We start from the raw sequence: 22,092 nt of genomic DNA on the forward strand, positions 1-22,092 counted from the left end.
CTTTCAAATAAGTAACGCAAAATTGCAACTTGCACTGGCATATCTTAAAATATTTCACTGACAGTGTTTTGTCTCAAGATAAACACTATTAAAGTCTTTTTCTAAGGCACGTTTATAGAAGCTATTTAAATGCCCTGTTTGTGAAACGGGGCCTTTATGTATTTAATCTCACTTTATTAACCAGTGTCTTTGCTGCTGATCTCTGATGATCCAATTCAACCAGTAATAAGCAAAAATAACTTTAGTTTAGCATCAAATTTGAGTTTCTTTTTGTTGTTGTTGTTATTATTGTTGAAGTAAGAGTGTTGAGTGTTCTTCTGCAATCCAGAATGGCAGCACAGCTGTAAGGTTTGCCACTATGCAGGTGTAAACTTACTTCAGACTTTGACTTTTTCATTTCACTTTAGGAGTTAAAGGGCCTTTACATGTGCCAAAAATATAACTTTTTGTTGTTATAAGAAAAAAACAAAGAAGTAAGCAGTCCAGGAGAAAAAAAAGTAACGCGTAAGTAAATGAATGCGTTACTTTCCATAAAAAGTAACTATTAGTTACTTTTTTAGGGAGTAACACAATATTGTAATGCATTACTTTCAAAAGTAAGGTTCCACAACACTCTACATCATTCAAAGCCAATTCGAGAATACATTGTAATAAGCTCAGTGAACAATAAATCTAAAATGCCAGACAAAACAAGATTATGTTTATCATAAATAAACTAATTTAATTCGAAACTAATAGTGCATTTAAAAGTACTGTCTTTTGACCTTAGCTTAGAAACATGTTATCATAGCACTATTGAAATCAATTTGAAAGAGGCAGCTATAGAGTTCGTAACAAAGTGTGCTCTTCTGTACACAGACTAATGGATAGTCATTATAAACAAAAGCAATTAAAAGAAAGTAAATTCGGCAAATAAAGCACACACTGCACTAACTCATACAGTATATAATTCTGTTGACAGAAAGAGGGCCAGCAGGTCGATTGAAAGAAATTAAGGATATTAAACCTTCGCTCTATTGATCCGGCTGTATTTTTTAGACAGCTCCTTCAGAGCGGCATCATTTCGTGCTTCACCGTAAACTAAAATAAAATAAAAAAGCGCTGCCAATTCAATCTGTGGGCTGAAGAGGGCAGAGCATTATCGTACCACACATCATGAATACAGCGTACGGTAATATTTCCTGTGAACGCTCCAATCCATTTCCATTGTGCCGTTGGTTCTATTTGAGGCTGTCAGATGAGGTCATTTCCCCTGTCTCACAGCTCTTTATCTTGTGTCAGGGGCCATCGGAAGTGCGGGACACCTTGGTGATGAATATGGACTCACATGAGCGATTCATCTTCCCGCCACCTCAGGTTTTTCATCAACGACAGCATTTTTAACTCAGACTCACAGAAACAGCCCCACCCAGATAGCACAGCATGAGCTATGGCTGTCCACAAACCAGCCAAGAAATCTGATGACCAATTCTTATGAACTGTACAAAACAAACACCAAGGTTTTCTGGTGCTGAGTTCGACAGTTTAAAAGTAAATTTCTAAATAACATTAAAAAAAAAAATTTTACTCGATGTCAAAACCTTAAGAAAAGATTTATATAAAAAAATGGAAAGATAAAGCAAGCATTGCTGTTGTCTTTACTTTTATTATGATATATGGTGATTTCTCCATAGTTCAAATATATATTTTTATACTTTTGTACTTAAAATATAGGTTCTTTATTGGCATCTGTGTTTCCACGAAGACCTTCCCATTGCACAAAAAGCTCTTTATGTTGGAAAAGGGGTCTTTAGATTCAGAACAGTTCTACATTCTTGCAAAAACCTCGTTTAGGAATCTTCATTTTGTAAATATTTACATACATTATATACAATTTCTCCTCTTTTCATTTTCTTTCTCTCTTTTTATTTTATTGTAATATATTATAGATTATCTGTGCACACTGATTTGTTATAAATCCCAGCAATATTTATGCAGTATTCTTGCAATTTAACAGGAGTCTTAAAAAAAGAACTAGCCAGATGATCCTGCTACTATAGACGGAAAAACGAGCCCGTTCTCATCCTTTGGCGGCATATGTGACGCCATATGACAAAACGGCGAAATACTACGCACATGGCACCCTTTAGCGTGAATATAACACGCGAACCCAAGGCGTCATAAAGTTGACTGGCATCCTTTAGCGTGAATATGAGACGCAGACCCTACCCCACACCTAAACCTACCCATCACAGTGCGTGTTATATTGACGATAAAGGGTGCCATGTGCGTAGTATTTCGCCGTTTTGTCATATGGCGCGACATATGACGCCAAAGGATGAGAATGCGTTGGAAAAACATGGTAGGAAATGATGTGTTTAAGTCCTCCTGGGAAGCTTGTAATTACAAGTTGGGAAGTGGTACTTTTGGTCGAAGCAAGATGACTACCTTTTACTTTACTTTACTTTAAAATAAAGATTCTGAAATTGAATCGGGTGTGTTTTTGCTTTATCGTGCATTTATAAAATTTATGAGGCTGCTGTCCTATATTGTGTCATCATTGTACAATATCATTGTATTTATATGCTTAGATTGTTTTATTGTAAAAAAAAATGTTGAACTCATTAATACAATCTTTTATGATTTTTTTGTTCATACAAATGCAACTTTTGCCATTTTCCATTTATCCATCATTTATTTTCATCAATTATTGATAGCAGTGAAAGTGTTATATCTTTCATCAAAATAACTTTCCCTCCCTCTTGCAACAACAACATCTCTCTTCTGTGATGACATGTTTACTGGCACGAGGGAGGGCGGGACAACCTGTCAGTCACATGATATCGACCAATAGCAAACCACAACCATCCATCAATTCCTGATGGACAAAATCAAGTCTTGTCCTACATTTTTTTTTTCTCGAGAAGCCGTTTCACTTGCATATACATCACAAAAAGAAAGAAAAGACTACCACAACTTCAGTTTCATGTCGACTTTAATATTGTTGTGGTGCTTTTTCTTGCTGTTAGGTTGTCTGTTAAACGTTAAGTGAACTATTTTAGAGGAAGCTTTAAGATAGTATGCAGGTAAACTAAAATAAATATTTCATCCTCAAATAGTTTGGCAAGTAGCAGAGTACACTGTAAAAACATTTATTATCAATAAGTTATGACAACATATATTTTTACATTGCTTTTTCATCAAAATAAGTTTGATGATTAAACAAGTTATACAAGATTCAACTATTTTTTTTAAGTCTGTGTAATATAATTTAAGTTGAAATAACTTAAACATCCAAGTTGATTGTACTTACAAATTTAAGGCAGCACATCAAGTGTGATAAGACCAATCAGCTTTTTGGGTTGCGATAATAACCGTCTAACTGTACATTATCCCTTACTAGCCTATTCCTTTTGTTCAAACCTCTAACCCTAAGTAAGCACCACAAAAAAAAAAAAGTAATTTGCAGTACAGGAAGTCATTTCATAATTCTAGTCAAAGCATTTACACATCAGTTAATGAAATTGCAAAACATTTCCTGATATTTAAGCCTGCATTGGCCTTCTCTCCATCTCTAATGCATTTCTCCCTCTCCTCTGAGACGCATTGTCTGATTAACACTACATTGGAGACGAGATAGCAGAAGGTGCACCTTTGCTTTTGTTGCCATCATAATTGATGGCGTGGCTCAGACGGGTTCTCCTGTTTCTAATGGAGTGAGGAGAACACAGCTTTGATGAAGTCTCACAACCAGCAGGGGTGTGAAGCATCCTCCTCCTCTTTCCTCTCCAGCAAAGACAGAGAAAAAGATGGTCCTTAATTACCGAGACTCTGTTCATGTCAGACACACATGAGGGAAAACAAATCCATCCCTCCAGCATGTTATTTGTCTATCTGTCGTTTAATTTATATATTTATGAAACAAATGTTGGACATGGGAGGAAAAAAAAATGGAAGAATGCCGAGGGGTATCATTTAAATTGTGCAAAGGAATATTTCATGTTAACCATGATAATTAATGTCATGGGGAAACAGAAAGTAAAAGAATTGCTTTGTTGTTTAACTAGGCAATTTGTAAACCGCTTCAGAAGTTTTAGCTTATAAAACAGGATCATCAAGAACCTTGACTTTTTTTTTGCATCCCCACATCTAAAACTCGACTAAAGTATGAAGCTATGTGGAGATACATCATGTCCTGGCCATCAAGGGCCCTCAGCCAGGAAAAAAATGACAGGCACCTTCAGTAAAACCTGAGGGAATTCATAAGCAAGCGCGTAGAACAGCTCCGTCAAAAGCCATTTGTGAACGTCTCGTGTGTTTGAGCCCATGACTGCTTTGCTTTCAGGAACTAAAAGAAGTCTCCATGAAACGAGGCCGTTTAAACCTCTGAATAAACAGCTCCGTTCTCAGACAGAAACTCACACTAGTCTAGCGGATGCTGGTAAATTCCTTTAAGCAATATTCATTTGCCACGAGTTCATTTAACAGCCAATGGAGCTTCTAACCAGTCATTTATTACTGCAGCTCAATCAACGTGATTGCGGAGTGTGTCCAAATTAATAAGCAAAGACTTGGAATTCGAGGGGCAGCTTGCAATTTGGTGTTTGTTTAGCTATAGCTGCTTGAAAGAGGCAATGAATGCATCTCATTCCTACACAAGCTCTTGTCTAATGCAATAACACTGCACTCGGTTTTAATCTTAATTTAGGGTCCAAGGGCATTGCTTTATATTCTGACTAAAAGCATTTTGATGATCACTGGCCTCCTTCAGTGAAACATCCAATTAGTGTAAGAGTGATCACTGGATTCAGTGAATCATATCGAGTGTTTTTTTCTAGCAATGGATTCCTTTATATATTCAAATGCAATATGCAGAGTCATACTTTTTTCAAGGTACTCGAAGATGCTTAAAAACGATAATGCTAATGCAACTAACCATTTAATCATGGATAGGATTTTTAAAATAGAACATTTTATTTACTTTTGACTGTAAAGCTGTTTTGGTGCTCTGTTGGGTCACCATATGATATGAAAAATCTGGGTAATATGGGCAAAACCAGATTATAACAACTACTCTAGAAAATATGATCTTTCTAATGTAAAGTTCTGTTTTGTTAGGAAAAGATCAACTACTGCAGATACTAATTCTGATTGCAGAGATAAACAAATTCAGTTATCTATTACAGACCACAAGATAAAATGCTGCAAAAACAGTTGTAACAAAAAGCATGACTGATAAATAAATGATTACATTTTGCTGAGTGGAAGCTTATTTATAAGTAATATGATTTGACATTTCAAAGGGCAAATTATTGCGATAGGATAATTAAAGTATACAACCACATCATTAAATATCAGCTGCACAAGATATTAGCTAAGTTATGCAGAATGAAGATAAAGCAGAAAACCCCACAAACAATATGAATATAAATCTGACTGCAAAAAATCTGCAAAAAAAGAAAGAAATCTCAGCCAAATTGTGAGTAAGCAACATGTGAGAATACATTTTCCTAAACTATATACTCAGAACCGAGGGTGCTATATAATAATGCATTATTCAAACATTCACATTTTATGAGATGTTCTGGCACAAAAGACTTCTGTGTTCGCTGGTCTCTAACTAAAACATTACTGCCACCTAGTGTTAAATAGCGACTAGAGAGGTTCAGTCTGCAAATACATAAGCGTCCCATAAGAAATAGTCTGTTTCGTCTATGGACATTAAATTCATTATTAAGGCTCTATATTCATTTGTAACTCAGCAAAATGACCTATCATGCCTCATACACCTCTTTTAAATGAGCCATCTAGTGGCGTGCAGTGTTCTGAGATAAGGGAAAAACATCAGGGTTTTAAATGTGTGTTGTATAGTGCAAAATAGAGAACTAAAGAGGTTAAATAGTGTCCCAGTTACACTTAATGTTGTCACATTTTTCTGGTTAAATTAATTTTAAAAAAAAATAGAAACCAAATAAACTACAAATCTATTTTGTATTTTTACATTATGTAATTAATGTTCAATTGAAGCATTTTTACATCAATTCCAAAATAACAACTAAAGGCAGTAACAATTTAAACAATATATGTGAACCTCTGTTCAGCTGTTATCTTTAATAGTTGACTCAACTTATTTTTGGATCAACAAAGCTCGGTAAACACCATCATCATGTCATCATGTTTTCAGGCCATTTCAAGTTTGATTTTGATGTTACAAAGCAGTGATAACTAAGTCGCTGAGTTGTTTACTACTTTAGTACAAAAACAAGAGGCGGGATTTATCGCACAAACCAATCGTATCCAATCACAACCATCCTAGCCAATAATGACCAACTGCAGAACCATATGCCACAGCAGTCTGAGGACAACAGCACCAGGACAGCAGTCTCAAACCGGTGTTGGGGTGAAGCTTATAGCGTCATTAAGGTTAGGTTCAGTGGATGGGTGGCGATCATATTCATTAACGTTGAGCTTATAATTATAGTGAAGGGTAGGGTTAGTGGTTTGGGCGGGTTACGCGATCGCCATCAGCACCCTAACTTCAGATCTGACGCTGTTGGCCTGGCATTGTTGTCCTCAGACTGCTGTGTGATATCTCATCATAGCACGATGGAGGCATTACCTCCTCACGTGACTTCCCCCATTCGTTCTCAATTACCCCCCACCAAACCGAGAGCACACTTTAGGGGGTGTTAAAACTTAATGGGCTCAGGGGAGGCAAGAGATACGCGGCCTCCCGCTGTAACTTTACCCGCTGGTTTCGCTGTTGGACAGTTACTTTTTTAGGAGGCAGTGCCTCCCTTGTCTCCTCGGAGGAAACGCCCCTGATATCTGTGTATACTGTAGCACAATACCAGACTGAATACTAAACCAATAAGCTTTCATATCCCTAAGAATAGAAGCAAGAATTTTGGTGCGGCTACAAAAACAGTCCTTTAATTTCTTTCCCGTACAGCAGCAAGTCAGATATTCTCCCAGACTAACAAAGCCGACACACACACATCACTCTTTCTGCATTATTCAATTAAGTCTGTCCCTATCTTCACCAACATGCTTTTGATTCACTGCTGCCCCTCACAAAAATACGATGTGTCAAAGCAGCAGGCTGAAGTACTATTATGCATGTCAGTCTTCAATCTCTGGAAGGTCAACTGTGTTGTTCTTGCGGTGGAGGGGAGGAAGGCAATCACAGTCATATCACATTCTCACCGAGGCGCTTTCTGTGTCTGTAGGGATGCTGTTTATCTCCACCGACTCAAGATAACACCTTTTATTGTGGCAGTGATGTCAAAAGAATTGCATCATTATGACTATAGAATAAAGAGTGACTGTTCATGGTAGAAGTGCATTGTTGTTGATTGATTCTGGTTCTCCTGGGCTTTTAGGACAGATATGATACATGTTGACCTGCAATGTAAAGTTTCATCTGAATAGATCAACCGTGTCTTGTGATATGGGCCTACCCATGCAGTGTTATATTTTTACTCTCAACACCCACCGTTTACATAATCAGATCTGATTAAATCCATTAAGGGTTCAGTGAAGTGATTAAGGATTTGAACTTTAAAGGGCCGGCTGTGAGCAGACTTAATGATTTTGTCTCTCTAATGGTTATAAGTTTCATGGCACTTTCTATCAGATCTTTACTAATATCACACTTAGCAATTCCCGATAAATATAACAATATAGTGGCATCGTAAATGATTTAGAAACTTAGGACACAGTTAAAGATGTATAAACATCTTTCTATTAGATAATCAAATCAATGCATTAGCAAACAAAAGGACCTTGTCGCAGAACTAACACTTTTGCGAATCATTTTTTAAACCAAAATGATCGCCTGGTGATATTTCAGTTGATGTATAAAGTCAGTGTGATTGTGCCAATTCTATAAATGCCACATGAAATGATATATATATATATATATATATATATATATATATATATATATATTTTTTTTTTTTTTTTTTTTATGTGGCTTTAAGTGTTCAAATCCTTTTTGGGGCCACTGTTCCTTCTCTTGTAGTCATTGTGTAGTATTTTAATTTTGTAATATAAATTATTATTTTTTATAGAATTTTATAAAATATGTAAAGTTTAAATATGTGTATATACAGTCTATGTATGTATGTATGTATCTACATATACATTGATTCAATAATTTGTAGAGAAATTTTAAATATTACAAATATACAGCATATTTTACGAGCATCAGAGAGTAGTGAACAACACGTACCTTTGTTGTCTTCAAATGGGTCTTCAGTACATGCAGTGTGTGTGTGTGTGTGTGTGTGTGTGTGTGTGTGTGTGTGTGTGTGTGTGTGTGTGTGTGTGTGTGTGTGTGTGTAATGTATGAGCTTTTGTATAAGCTTTTGTGCAACCAAAAACCATTAGTGTTTGTTTAACATTTGCTATGTGGATTACAGCGTGCTCAATTAATCTGTCAAAGAGTGATCATTAAAATTGTGTAAACGAGTGAAACGAAGAGCGAAATAAACAAGAGAAAGAGAGGATGTGGAAACGGCACGAGGCGGAGGGGGACTTACGGTCATTACACTGCGTCCCAGTGTAGGAGGTCATTGAACAGTCACAGGTGTAGTTCTCCCACTGCTGGATGCAGATCCCCATGTTGGCACAGGAGTCTTCTTGGCATGTAGTGCTAGGACCTATGGTAGCAAAGCAGAGCAATGTAATACTGGGAGCAAACGTCCCGTCATGCTGTTAAGGTTCCATGCAGGTGTGTGTGTTACAGTATACATGCAGTTTTGGGTTAGTAGAGGTACTCAAAAAACATCCCGAAAGCTGTTGAACAAACGTGGCATTCCGTATAAACGACTGGATTTTAGTAATAACCATCATACTCTAGACATATTCAACATTGCTTGTTACAAAAGAAGATTCAGACGTAGGGCCAAGCATGAACTTTCTCACATCTGCACAGGGGAACAAAGGTCAATGACAACATTTAATAGCGAGATGTGTACATAGTCCAGTATGTACTATTGTTACACATGTTAAGAACAATAGTGTGCACACCAGCCACGTGCAGTCAAGTTGAGTGTGTTCCAAACACATCCCGTGTTTTGGGACACTTGGGTTCATTTTGAGGGAATGCAGCAAGAACAATAGAGCTCATTACCCAATTTAGAGTAAGAGGGAGAATGCATTCCCACTGAATTAACCGTGTTAACAAGATAATTGCAAATAAACTGGCTTTGAGTGCATTTTTCTTGTGAAATACAACTGCGAAAACAAGAGATTAACCACAAACATGAACTTGAGTTTAACAAAAGAAGGGAGCAAAAGAAGGCTAAAAGCGCATTTACTGTGCAACGCAAAGTGCAACTTCAGTACTATGTAAAAGTTCAACATAAAATGATTCACCCCAATTTTGGCTATCAAAATGGCAAATGTGATATCGAATTGAAAATCTGAGAGAATTATCACAGTGAGCCTATGTTGTTTAGTCATAATAGCACACTAGGTCAAACATATCATTATGCAAACTGGCCATTAGTTCAGAGAGAATTAGAGTATTTTTGGTTAAATTTTTTCAGTACCGATTTACATGTTTGAGGAGCAATCGATTGTACAACTTAGTTCCAGTCCACTAATTTGACTAAACAAGCGGTGTTTCAAAAGTGCTGATACGGGTCCTTCAAATTATGCAGCATATTGTCATGTTCCCACTGATCAAAAGTTTGGGGTAAGTAAGTTTGTATTTTTTTAAAATTAATTAATATATTTATCAAATATACAATACAGTATATTGTGAAACAGTATTACAATAAAAAACAAATGATTTATATATTAAAATGTCATTTTGTTCCTGTGATGCAAAGCTGGATTTTTAGCATCATTACGCCATCACATGATCCTTCAGAAATCATTCTAATATGCTGATTTGCTGCTCAAGAATATTAATTTCTTGTTTTAAAAAAAAAAAAATCATACTGACTCCCAAATTTTGAACGGTAGTGTATGTTTTTATACTGAATAAGAAACTCAGGATTTTAAAAATAAAAATGAAAATCACAGCTAATTTTCTTTTATCACAAGTGAAGGCTTTTATTTTTTTATTTTTCATCCCTTGGGCGAACGCACAGCAAAACATGAAAAAATATTTCAGTGCTCAAGTACATTACTTTTTTTCACTATTGTTGTAAAGCTCTGTATGCACTGCATAACAGGAATGACCCAAAATGGAGCAAAAATAAAGTAACTTTTTACCTACAGCCGAATAACAGCTGCAACGATACACACTTCAGCAACAAGCACTCCTATTTGTGATATTGCTTAAATAATAAAGTCAAAATCACATCTGTCCCAAGTTTACATGCTCAGTGGGACACTATCTGAGTTTAAAGTCTACGGTAGCGTGCCGACATTTCCAGACGGATTTTCATGCTCATTCTATTAATTATTTTGCTAATCGTATTGCTGTTCAGTGCTTCTAAAGACAGGCGAGAAGTAACCCATGGTGAGATATTTAATGGATTCTCCTAAGCCTGATTCCCCTTTCAGCTGAATGTCATTAGTGTAAAAAAAAAAAAAAAAAAAAAAGAGAGAAAGAAACAGGACAAGATACAGCAAAACAGGACGTGGGGACTTAATTATACAAGAGGGCTCATGTTTTATTAATGCAGACTCTCAGTTGCAATCATTATTTTTCTCTTCTCACTTTGCAAGTCTCACGACCTTCAGAGATAAACACAAGGGCATTGTCTTTAAGAAAGAAGTGAACCATTTTATACCAAGACATTGTTACAGTGAACCAGCAAGTGTCCGCTTAATGTCTGGGTATTGGGAAGAGTACAAAACAAACCGGCACAAGACAAACAGCAGCTTGAATGGAATGGAATTGAACCTTATATACCTTGTAGATCTGCTTTGGTGAAACCAACTTTGTAAAGCAAGAAACAGAAAAGCGAAAACAATCAAACAGGTAAGAACGTGGTCGATGGCTTCTGTTAATAAAGCAAAGGCTTTAGTAACAGGACATGCTTTACCATTCTTAGGAAGGGTTTGCACTCTTGAGTTACCATACCATCGGTTCAAAATAATGTTATTAATAATAATAAGAGTAATGAAACTGATGCGTTGATTTAGCATGTAAAGTGAAAGTCTTCAGTTGCAAAAAAAAAAAAAAAAAAAACTGCAGTATGCTGATGAACGTGTGCCTGACAAATGATCTAATTTACAGTTTATATGTAATCAGCCAACATGCAGAAAAAAACAGGTTTCCTTTGCATATTCTATTCTAGTCCATTGTTCTGACAGCAAAAAAAACATGTTAAAAGGACTTTCAGATGCACAAAACGGGCATGATAATGTGCTAATGCTAATGTGAATCAACAGGAATTGCTAAGATTGTATAAAGCAAGTGGTTAGAGAGGGGACATTTTAATGATGTTGCATTCAGCGAAAAACAAAATGTTCCCCTGCAATACTGCGGCGTGTAATCGAGCCGTCGCCTTCCTAAGCACAGGTGCATCATTGCCATCTGGTGGATGAAAAGCTTCATTACAACAGAAAGGAGCATTCATTGCCATATGACCCAGCAAGAATTCTGTTGCCATTGTGGAGCCATTCCATACACGGCTTACAGTTTTATTGTGCACATACAGTACAGAGTGATGTTTCTTTCATGCTGGGCTGTGAACATAAAAACCTACTCACGTTCACTTTTGGATGCTGTGCGGGAGAGATAAACGTAAAACACACACACACAAAGTTGTTCTATTCATGTATGAAATGAAGAACTGAATTCAAATGGTGTCGGATATGTCTGTGTTTATAAAATTATGACAGATACGTCTTAAAGATATGCATTGAAGCAAGTCGGTTACATCAGAAAATCTGGTGGCACCCTGTTTCCTGAAAATGTGTAGGATTAAATGTTAAATTGTAACATATCTTTCTTCTTTTTTTTTTTTGGATCACACAATCTACGTTCCAAAAGCTTTAACAGTGAAGGTCAGCTATATAAAGTTGTAAATAAATAATGCATTTATGGTTTGCAACACTGATAAATAGTTTTAAATGTTTTGACATTAAACCATTAAATGTGCATTCGTTTAGAGGAAAAAGACATTTTCATATCTGTTAAAGCCTGTGGTGTTTGTAAACTAGATCTTAGCAGCATTTTGTCTTTGGAAAACAGTCCCAGACTTCTGTATCCGATTATCAAGCATGCTGACATTTCACACTCACGCCATGGACTCAAGCAACAAAACGTGCAGATGATACAACAAAAGACCAAACAATTTAGGTTGATACGATTTTATTCTTTGTTCAACAACATGTAAATGCAACATGTAGGATACTCAACATAAAAGGAGGCTTTTTGTTCAAGACAACATTGAGACATGTGATAAATGATGTGACGGAAAATTAATGTTTTGATGGATGGACAAGCAAGAAAATGTTTATACACAAAGTTTTACTCAAACAAAACTATAATGAATCAAATAAAGAAAAAGAGAACACTGAGAACAAAAATTGAAAGACTTACAAAAAAAATCAAACCTACACAATAAATGTACAGAAAACAAAGATACAAGCATGCATTGAAATATGGCAGAGATCTCATGTACATATGAAAATGGAAATTAGCAATGAGTTAGGGAAGAAATATTCTTGTGTGTGGATTTCAAGTGATCTGTGATCTTTTTTGTAACAAGTTTGGCATTTAACATACAATACAAATTTTTGATGCTGGTTATATGACCATGCTATCTGTACTTTAATCTTATAGAAAAATGTCAAAATGTCAACTTTTGTCTTTCAAAATATTAATATAAGGATTTTCAAGTCTTTCAATTTGTTTTATTCCGGTATAAGATTACTATAATATGGAATTCAATAACAAGCATGATATTAGTCAAATGCACAGATACTTTTATTATGCAATTATTTCATACAGTATGCTAATGTTTATTTCACTCCCATCCAAAATATATGTATATTTTTCTATTTATTTTACAAATAAACCATTTTTCATATTATATATACACCACTGTTCAAAAGATTAAAAGTTTAAAGGGCATTAATGTTTTGAACGAAGATTTTAATGTTCTTATGATAACCAAAGGCTGCATTTATTTGATCAAAGATACAGTACAAAAAGTTATATTTTAAATATTACAACTGAAAATACAATTTTTAATATATTTCAAAAAGTGTGTGTGTGTGTGTGTGTGTATAAATAATTATATATATTATGTTTTAAAATGATGTAAACAGTTGTGCTGCTTAATATGTTTGGAAACCATGATACCATTTTGGGATTCTTAGAAAGTTGAAAAGAAAAACATTTATTTGATATAGAAATCTTTCATAACACTAAACATATCTTAATTTTGATCAATTTAATGAATCCCTGACAAATAAAAGTATTAATTTGAAAGCTTTTTTTCTTAGACTGTAGTGCATATATATTACAACACATTTGTCGTTATAATTACATTATATCTGCCCATATCCTTGTTATATTTTGAATGGTTTAAGGTCAAAACACATCAGATCAAATGCATGAATTTCACCTTGACTCAAAATACTGCAATGTAAATATTCTCTCTGTATGTATGTTCATAAAAATGTCACTAATTGATACAAACGAAGACTTGGCTGATCCTAGCATGACCAATGTGGCCAATAAGAATATTGATAAGCCAGTGGGCTCAACAGAGAGCTGACTGGGTGAGAGATGAGAGAAGCAGGGTGAGAAAGATGCTGTGATGGCTCAGTGAGGTGGAGGTCGAACTACTGTTTGCATTCATGAGAAAGAACGGGCTCCTCAAGCTAGAGTTGTAAGAGGTTGTACCTTCGCATCCTCGCTCAATCTGACCGCTGCGGAACAAGGCGTCGTTTATGAGGTCGGGGAGGCGACCGTTCAGGTCCACAGATGCAAGGCAACCCATAAAGCCGTCCCTGGAGGCCACGAGTTTGGGCAGGCTGTTATACATGTTGGGCCCCAGTCCGGCGATGTAGAGGTCACCTGAACAGTTACAATAGACCGCGGGGTAAAATATGTTAATGATTACATCATGATTGTGTTTATGAGAATAGATGGATTTTAGCTGTTTACATACCTTTAAGGTCCAGATTTTTAGCGCCATTGACGACTTGACTCACTAACTTGGCATCGACTTTGAGCGTGTGGACGTTGCTGTTGTCTCTAGTGATGACAACGTTATGCCACTGGTTGTCATGGAGAGCTCGGTCACTGTTGCCCTTGATTACGTTGGGCCCGTTGCCGAGATCAAACACATAATGTATGTACCTAAAAGGCGGGAAAGTGAAGCTCAGTTTAATGAGAAAGTGGAAATGCCATACCTAATTCCATTCCAACTGCCTCAGCAGTTTAATAAACTAGCAAAAAATTAACATAATTCTATTATTCTTGACTTCTGTTTTTTTATAACAAAGCACACTGTATATATGAATTATACTCAGCTAATTTTGGATAAAAACTAGGTAACACTTTATTTCGATATTCCATCTTAGACATTCTACTAACTATAAGTAACTTTGCAGCTAAATGTCAGCTAACTATCATTAGAGTATTTGTAGGCTGTCTGCTTAATATTGTCTAGCACTTTATTTTGTTGGTCCCCCAACAGATATTCTACTGACTATAAGTAACTTAGCAACTACAAGTCAACTTATTCTCCTAACCCGAACCCGAACCCCTAACCATAACTTAACAGTCTACTGACAGTCAACTACAGTCTACTAATACTCTAATGACAGTTAGTTGACATGTAGCTGCAAAGTTAATTATAGTTAGTAGAATGTCTAAAGTGGACTATCGAAATAAAGTGTAACCAAAAACTTGTACAGGAACCCGATTACCAATATACAGAAACAATTTTTAATTTTGGTCTGATTTGTTTATTTTTGACTCAATAATAGCTACATCATTCCAACAACAAAGACTTATGGATTATGAATATTTTCCTAATAATGATCATCATTATTACAATTGTGATTATTTATGCCATTATATGTACCTAAAGCTGCTTTGTGATCCAAAAGATTGCACATTTATTTTTAGCTTTGTTTTAGGCTTACTTTTATTTAAACAATACATGAAATAAGTTACTTTAACCGTGAATACTAAATGATGTCATTTATCGGTAGAATTAACTAAATATTAGATTGAGTTAAAGTTAACCAAAGATATAAGGCAAAATTAAATAACCAAGCAGTATGAAAAAAAAATGTGATTAGGGAAAAATGGTCAAAACAGTTATTGGACTACAGTATATCTAGAAACCAACACAATAAAATAATAATAATGATACTAATATTAATCTGAAATTGTACCTTAAGTTTACCTGTGGCTGTGAATAGTGTTTTGGGCCACTAAATGGTGTCATTTATGAGTGGCCTCAATATTAAAGATCCGATAATTTATTAAGGTATATATATATATATATATATATATATATATATATATATATATATATATATATATATATATATATATTAAAAAAAACTACCGTACTGTACACCTTAAATTTACACTGTACACCTTGGTTTAATGCCTATAACTCAACATGACATTGTTTAGGCAAGTTCTTCCTCATAAGTGTTCATTGAAGTAGCTTGTTATCTTCTTAACACTTTAACTGGATACTTTAACACTTAAACTAAATAAATAAGCTAATTGACTACTTCTTCAACAGGCTTACCCTTTCACCAGCTCTACGGCGATGAAATCGCTTCCATCCCCGCTGTTAAAGAGGATGAATCCGTCTGGAGAGGTTGTCTTGAACTGGAAGAAAAGGTGCATGGATGTGTAAGCCTGCAAGGTCGCTAGACTCAGGTAACTGCTCTTTGACTTGAACGTCACGGGGTCTGCGATGATGGAGCGCATGCCGAAGCGAGCGTTGAGCTCGCAGTAGTCGATATCACCGTTCTTGCACAGGTCGATGTACAGCATGCCATTAAACTTCAGGCTCTGCAGGTGACCGATGAAGCTGGAGGGGATCATGGAGACGAAACGGCGCTCGGTCATCACGCCCGTCTCGATGTTGTGGAACTCTAACCGGGTGTGATCGCCCACCATCTGACCTACAAACCACAGCAGGTTGGAAAGGAAAACAAGAAAAAAATGCTGCTATACTACACCCTTAAACAATATTACACTGCTGTTCAGGAATACAGTGACATACACCAAAACCCATATTCAAGCACTGAGAGTCACAAACACAAAGAGTGAGTCCTACATCATGTCAGCATAGCAATGAACCTGAACTAAATGTATGTATTGTATTGCTGTGAGACACAAAAGTAGTGTTTGACTGAGAACAACTGAAGACGCAATGTATACGCTGACGCAGTTTGCCAAACAAACTGGAAGTATGTACTATTTCCCACAATTTATAAAACCCACACAATATGTAGCGGAAGACTAAAAATAGCAACTCTCAAAACCGTTCACATATATATATATTTCTTCAGTTTCTTGCAACAAGTGCTTTAAATAATATGCATGAATCATCTATAGTTGCTCACATACAATAACCCAGAAGAATTGTGTTGTCTTTCAGATTGAGGACCAAGGATAGTACCTTCTGCTACGTCATCGTCAACCGTTAGCTTGTAGCTTTTGCCCCTCCGGATCACACGCACAGTATGCCATTCATTATCATTGAGTTTTTGTCCGGCATACAGTGTCTCTGGTCCTTTGCCTGAGAACGACGGTCATGAAACGTTAATGCCAACCTGAATTGTCTCTGACCAAACCTTTGCTTTCAATGTAGAAAATGTGATAACTGTTTTTGATGCTTTTGATTTTGAATTTGAATTATGTGCCAAATAAGTTAATTAAATAGAGCAATATATATGATTAAACAAAAAGAGAAAGCAGAGGTTTGGTGCAGATGTTATTGAATATTACACAAAAACATAAGCCTCAACTAAAATGCTATGCTAATTTTGTTTCCTCTGTTTTTCCACAATAATCACTTTAAAACATAACCATGAAATAAAATGGCTTTTACTCATAAAAGGTCTTGATATAACACTCAAAGACAAAGTTCTCAAAGTTAGTATGATAATGTACAAAATACCCCTTGCTTTATGCATTCATTTATTTCTCTGTTTTATAACAGACAGGCAAACAACATTTTGAAGGTAAACTGACCATTTAAAGTAATTTTCTTATTTTGGATTAATAGGCAGAGACAACTTATATGTTGGCAACACTGGCTCAACCAATAGCACACGTTTGGAAAGGGCTACATGGTTTTCCAACCGATAGGAGTGTGTATGGGAAACTTCTTTGTAAAAACATTATTTTTACAATTCTGTTTGGTAACACCAGTGATGCAGAAATCACATGCTTTAACTTTAGTCAGAATCAGAGTTAATATACAAGAAAGCAGTATATTTTTATGATGCAATACATTTGAGGAGTTAAGTAGTCACAGAGGAGAGCAGCGAGGTGTTTTGGATTCAGCTCAGAGCGTGCTATTAAATCATGCTCCACATCCCTCAAAATCTATTGGCTCTTGGGAATTTGTGTTATGTACCAGCATGCAGTTATCGGTAGTTCCTGAGAAAAAATATTACCCTCCTCCACCCTATTCAACACTGGCATAAACGAGTTTCGACAAACATGAAGCTCACAATCTGCCATCACTGACATTGTTCGGACAATTTATCATATCTATTAGATCATCCCTACATGATACCATGCCAAAAACAATATCTAGTGCACTTAAATCTACGGTACAGTTGCAACACAGATTATTGTTCTTTACATAATTTCAAAAAGAATAATAACAGATCAAAACAAGCCCTAGAAACCATTATCATACTTTGAAAGCACAATGTCTGAGGGATCTCTCGGGTCGCCTTAGCAGGGTTGCACCACTAATGCATAAATACAGCAGTATCAAAGACTTTCTGCACAGATTCCACTGCCGTATGCAGGTGTAATCTTAGAGCATTTAAAAATGCAGGTCTCGTAACAGGAGCTTAAGAACTAATAGCTCTGATAAGCACATCATTATAATTAGTGGCATTATATTAATCTGAGTGATTGAAAGTGTGAACTGGTGCAGGTAAAGGGATGTGAAACTAATCTAGCAGGATGTAAGTATTTGCTACTTGATCAGGATGACTGATGGAGGTGAAGCTGTGGTTTACTTGGTACATTTCTAGTAGGACCAGCTCTCAAATACACCACCAGCGATCATCATTTGGCACAAATACTGTATCTAAAGTCACCTCCTGTACACTCATTGTAAGGATAGTCGCATGGAATCCAACATCCAACATGTGTTTTATCAGACCACTGGAAGGATAGTATTTAAGGATAGTCACCCATTAACAGCATATGAAACTGTTCCTGAACAAACAATTATAATTTTATCAAGATTCAAACAGTATTCAGTATTCATCATTAATGGACATACTGTATATATGCAAAAATAAGACAACTGCAATGAAACATTCTTACCTTTTAAAGAGAGAAAATCAAAGTTTATAGTTTATCATAGTGGTTTTCTTACAAAAATGATCAAATATTTCTATAACTTAACATTACCTTTTTAGTTTCACATCAGAACACTGTCATAGAGAGAATCCAAGACCTATTTTTGAGTAAAAGCATTGTTTTTGCCAAAACTGTAGAAAAGTGTTTCCCTACTAATGGCATAATAGTATAAAACAGTGGAAAATATCAACATCAAGAAAATATCATAGCTAACTTAAGCGTAGTATTGAACAAAGTCATTTATGTACTTCAATTCTAAGATATGCAAGTAATGACTGAACTGAATGCATTTCTTTTAGCATATTTTTTGTTTCAAAAATTGTGTAAGACATACATTAAAAAGCTTCAAATTAGTTTGACTTAACAAAAAAAAAAAAAAAACACCCCAGCAAACAATTAAACCAACAAACAGAAATACGACAAAAAGCATATTGCATCATATCACTGGAATAAGCTGAAATTAGATGCCATTATAAAAAGGTAAGATTTTAACTGCTCTGTATGCATTTTTAGGAAAAATTGTTGACGTGGTGACTTCATAATGTGACTTCAAACACTGAATTACAAATTGTAGTTATTGCAACACGATAAAAAAAATGATTCAACATTTTTCCGCATGCACAATAATATATCATAATGATGCATGCACTACTTTAAACTGAAAAACTGAATTCCTTACTAAAGTCAGAAAAAAAACTAAGTAGTTTAGAAGATTCCATCAACTTCTAAGTACAAATGAAGACCTTTTTTTATAAATTATGCTAATAGGGTAGGAAATAGATTTTTTCATGACAGGTAAATTATAGGTCATCAAAAACAAGCCATGATTATTAAGTCACCACCATTTAATAATCGTGGTAATCGTAATCGGAGAGATCCGTCAACTGACCCTTTCACTAGATGCAAACTCTCCTTGACTAGATGGAGGAAAAGGCATAAGACTTAAGACATTCATTTCAACAAGAGAATCATTAGGAGCAAAATGAAACTTGAGTGTTAACTTACTGGAGTTACAGTTTATCCTGATACAGTCTAGATGGGGGAAAATAAGTGACAGATGAAATTGCATCCTTCAAGGTTACAGCTGCAGACATCCAAAAACAATAATTCCACCCTTCCGGGGACGTCCACATGCAAAGAGGCGGCCATTTTTTAGTATTAATCAAAAAACATTATAATTGAATGTAAAGACGGCACAAAATCACTGGTTTAGCAGCAACTGTACAAGAATTAGAGATACTGTACATAATCATGTCTATGAATAAAACAACTTCATGATTTAATGATTATTTTACTACTAAATGAATTTAAAGCATTAGGAAACACCGATATATGCCTTATAAGCAATGTTTAGTTTATAAATAAATTATAAAATGGCCGCTTGGAGCTCACCAACCACAAAGGCTATTCAACCCATAGCTTTATTTTATTTTATTTTATTAAAATTATGCTTTTAATTGAACTATCTAAGGTCCTGCCCCATAGTAATCACACCAGCTCATTAGCTAAATATGCTTTAATAGCTTAAATACATTTAGCAAGAAGTTGGTGTCAGGGCATGTTTCTTGAATATTGATCAATTTAATGGCACTACAATGGTAAAATAATGATTTGAAGTTTGCCTTCTCATTTTGATGGCATCATGCACTGGGTTGGGCTCTGTGTGGCTGGATTTACCATGTGTCGTCAACCGCAACAGAAAAGTGGGAGCAAACAGCCTCGATCCAATAAGCACCAGCACCATGCAGTGGCCTCTGTACCTCCAACTAGATCTTCCTGAGATCTGACCACTCAAATGAGGACTAAATATACTACAATCTCTATAAACGTATTAGTGTTGGTCTTGTTGTAGTGGTCTGCATGGTCCTAGCAGTAAATACCCCTGTATTTTGGAAGATAGGGCAGTCCTGAGTGCACTTCTAGTGATATACATAGAGTGTGCACGCAGTTGATGTGTGTTTTATTGCTGACAGGCTGTCAAATCATTCCAGATGATTTCTCTGTGTATGCAGTCATAATACATTCTTGTCTCTTTCAGTATGTTTACAGTGTGTGCTATGTTTGTCTCTACTATGGCTGAGCTGTCACAGATTGTCACTCCTACTGTCAAACCTCAGGCTGTTTCCTGCATTGAGGTGTGAGTTATGTCACTTCCTTTAATGATGACACAGTGACTTAATGACCAGTTAGGGTCTCTCCATCTCCCATCTAACAGTAATAGGTGTCGGGTTGAGGATTGAGAGGTGCTACAGTACCAGCTGCAGGTGAAGCTGAGAGCTCTGTTCTCGGGCTGTTTGCCGACCGGGCCGCAGGCTAAGGGCCTTTGAAGGGGTGAATACCATCTTTTGACAAAGCATGGAGAATGTGTGTCAGAGAATGGGTGAGGGGGGAAGAGGCGATGATGGTTAAAAGGAGGTGATGTAACAGAAAGGAAATACCAACCAAAGCACAAATGTGGTACGAATGGAGCCAACTGAGACGTAACATGAGGATTGTAGTTAAAGAGTTACTGAAGACATTGTCAAGTAGAAAAGATGACAGGAATTAGTGTTAAGTTGACAATCAGAAAGTCACAACACTTTGTGTGGGTTTGCAATCGTAAAAATGAATTACCCATCATTTCAAAAGTTGATATCAAACAAAAATGCTATTCTGTTATGCAGTGCTGTGACTGTCTCAAAGGAGTTTTTATCTTCACTATGACAATGATCATGGTTAATATATTCAAAAGATGCACCAAACATTGTGTCAGTTAGGTCTGGGCAGTATGACGGTACTAGATATACCATGCGACGGTAGAAATTTTCGACTTTATAATGCAATAGACACATTCGCGATGGGAAGGAATGCTGTGCATTATTTACAGTTGAGAGCAATGGAGAAATAGTAAAGTGAGAATACAGAGCGGAATATGGCCAACATTGAGTCAAGATTATGGAGAATTAGGATTTGTTCACACTTGGCAGGTTTGGTTCGATTGAAAAACGAACTAATGTGCGATTGCACTGTTAGTGCGGTTCATTTAAATAAGTGTAAACGCTGCCATACGAAACCTGGTGTGCACCAAACAAGCAAATCAAGACCCTTTGAAAAGGTGGGTCTCGGTCCGCTTCTAAACAGTTAAACTGAACACAGACCACCGACGCCTAAATGAACCAAAAACAGGATGTCACAAGATGTCACCCATTCCTGGTTCTTCTTGTCATAGCTGCAACATTGGCCATTACAGTTCAGAACAGTCATCAGATCTGAGTCTTCTTGCAACAGATCTTTGTTTGTCTGTGTAATGGAGGAATTCCTTTTACGCATTTTCTAAGCTCTTTGTGAGTTCTCAGCTGTTGTTAACAATACCATCATATGTACGCACATACAGCGAGCACATTTATCCCAGCACACAGCATTATTTTGGATGTTCAGTAAGTTCTGTTGCAAAATATACATCATAAACAGCGTTTTTGTTTGGTGTCTTTCGGTGTTCGGTGTGCAAAATGACAGTGTGAACGCTAAATGAACCAGGACTAAATTTTCAGTCCAGACCAAACGAACCAAAAGAACCGAACTACAAGTGTGAAAATACCCTAAGTTGTTTAGTTAGAGATTAGTTG

General features: G+C 36.0%; 1 protein-coding gene across 17 annotated transcripts in view; it reads right to left on the reverse strand.

Moving 5' to 3' along the window:
• Positions 1-22,092, reverse strand: part of nrxn3a (neurexin 3a) — a 302,208-nt gene that overhangs the window by 181,223 nt on the left and 98,893 nt on the right. For 9 of the 17 annotated variants that reach the window (XR_013206630.1, XR_013206631.1, XM_077239237.1 and 6 more), the window contains 7 exons: positions 19,493-19,519; positions 16,557-16,676; positions 15,675-16,056; positions 14,070-14,260; positions 13,802-13,975; positions 10,853-10,879; positions 8,523-8,642 (listed from right to left, as the gene is read on the reverse strand). Coding sequence is in view for 14 of the 17 variants with exons in the window: in XM_077239237.1 (XP_077095352.1) it covers positions 8,523-8,642; positions 10,853-10,879; positions 13,802-13,975; positions 14,070-14,260; positions 15,675-16,056; positions 16,557-16,676; positions 19,493-19,519 (1,041 nt within the window). In the remaining 3 variants the exon portion in view is untranslated. The remainder of the gene's footprint in view (positions 1-8,522; positions 8,643-10,852; positions 10,880-13,801; positions 13,976-14,069; positions 14,261-15,674; positions 16,057-16,556; positions 16,677-19,492; positions 19,520-22,092) is intronic. The other 8 variants (XR_013206632.1, XM_077239234.1, XM_077239235.1 and 5 more) reach the window with 3 other exon arrangements.

This window comes from Siphateles boraxobius, unplaced genomic scaffold (genome assembly GCF_051911475.1).
Source record: "Siphateles boraxobius isolate OS27281-9 unplaced genomic scaffold, OSU_SipBor_1 22, whole genome shotgun sequence".
Taxonomy (NCBI): domain Eukaryota; kingdom Metazoa; phylum Chordata; class Actinopteri; order Cypriniformes; family Leuciscidae; genus Siphateles; species Siphateles boraxobius.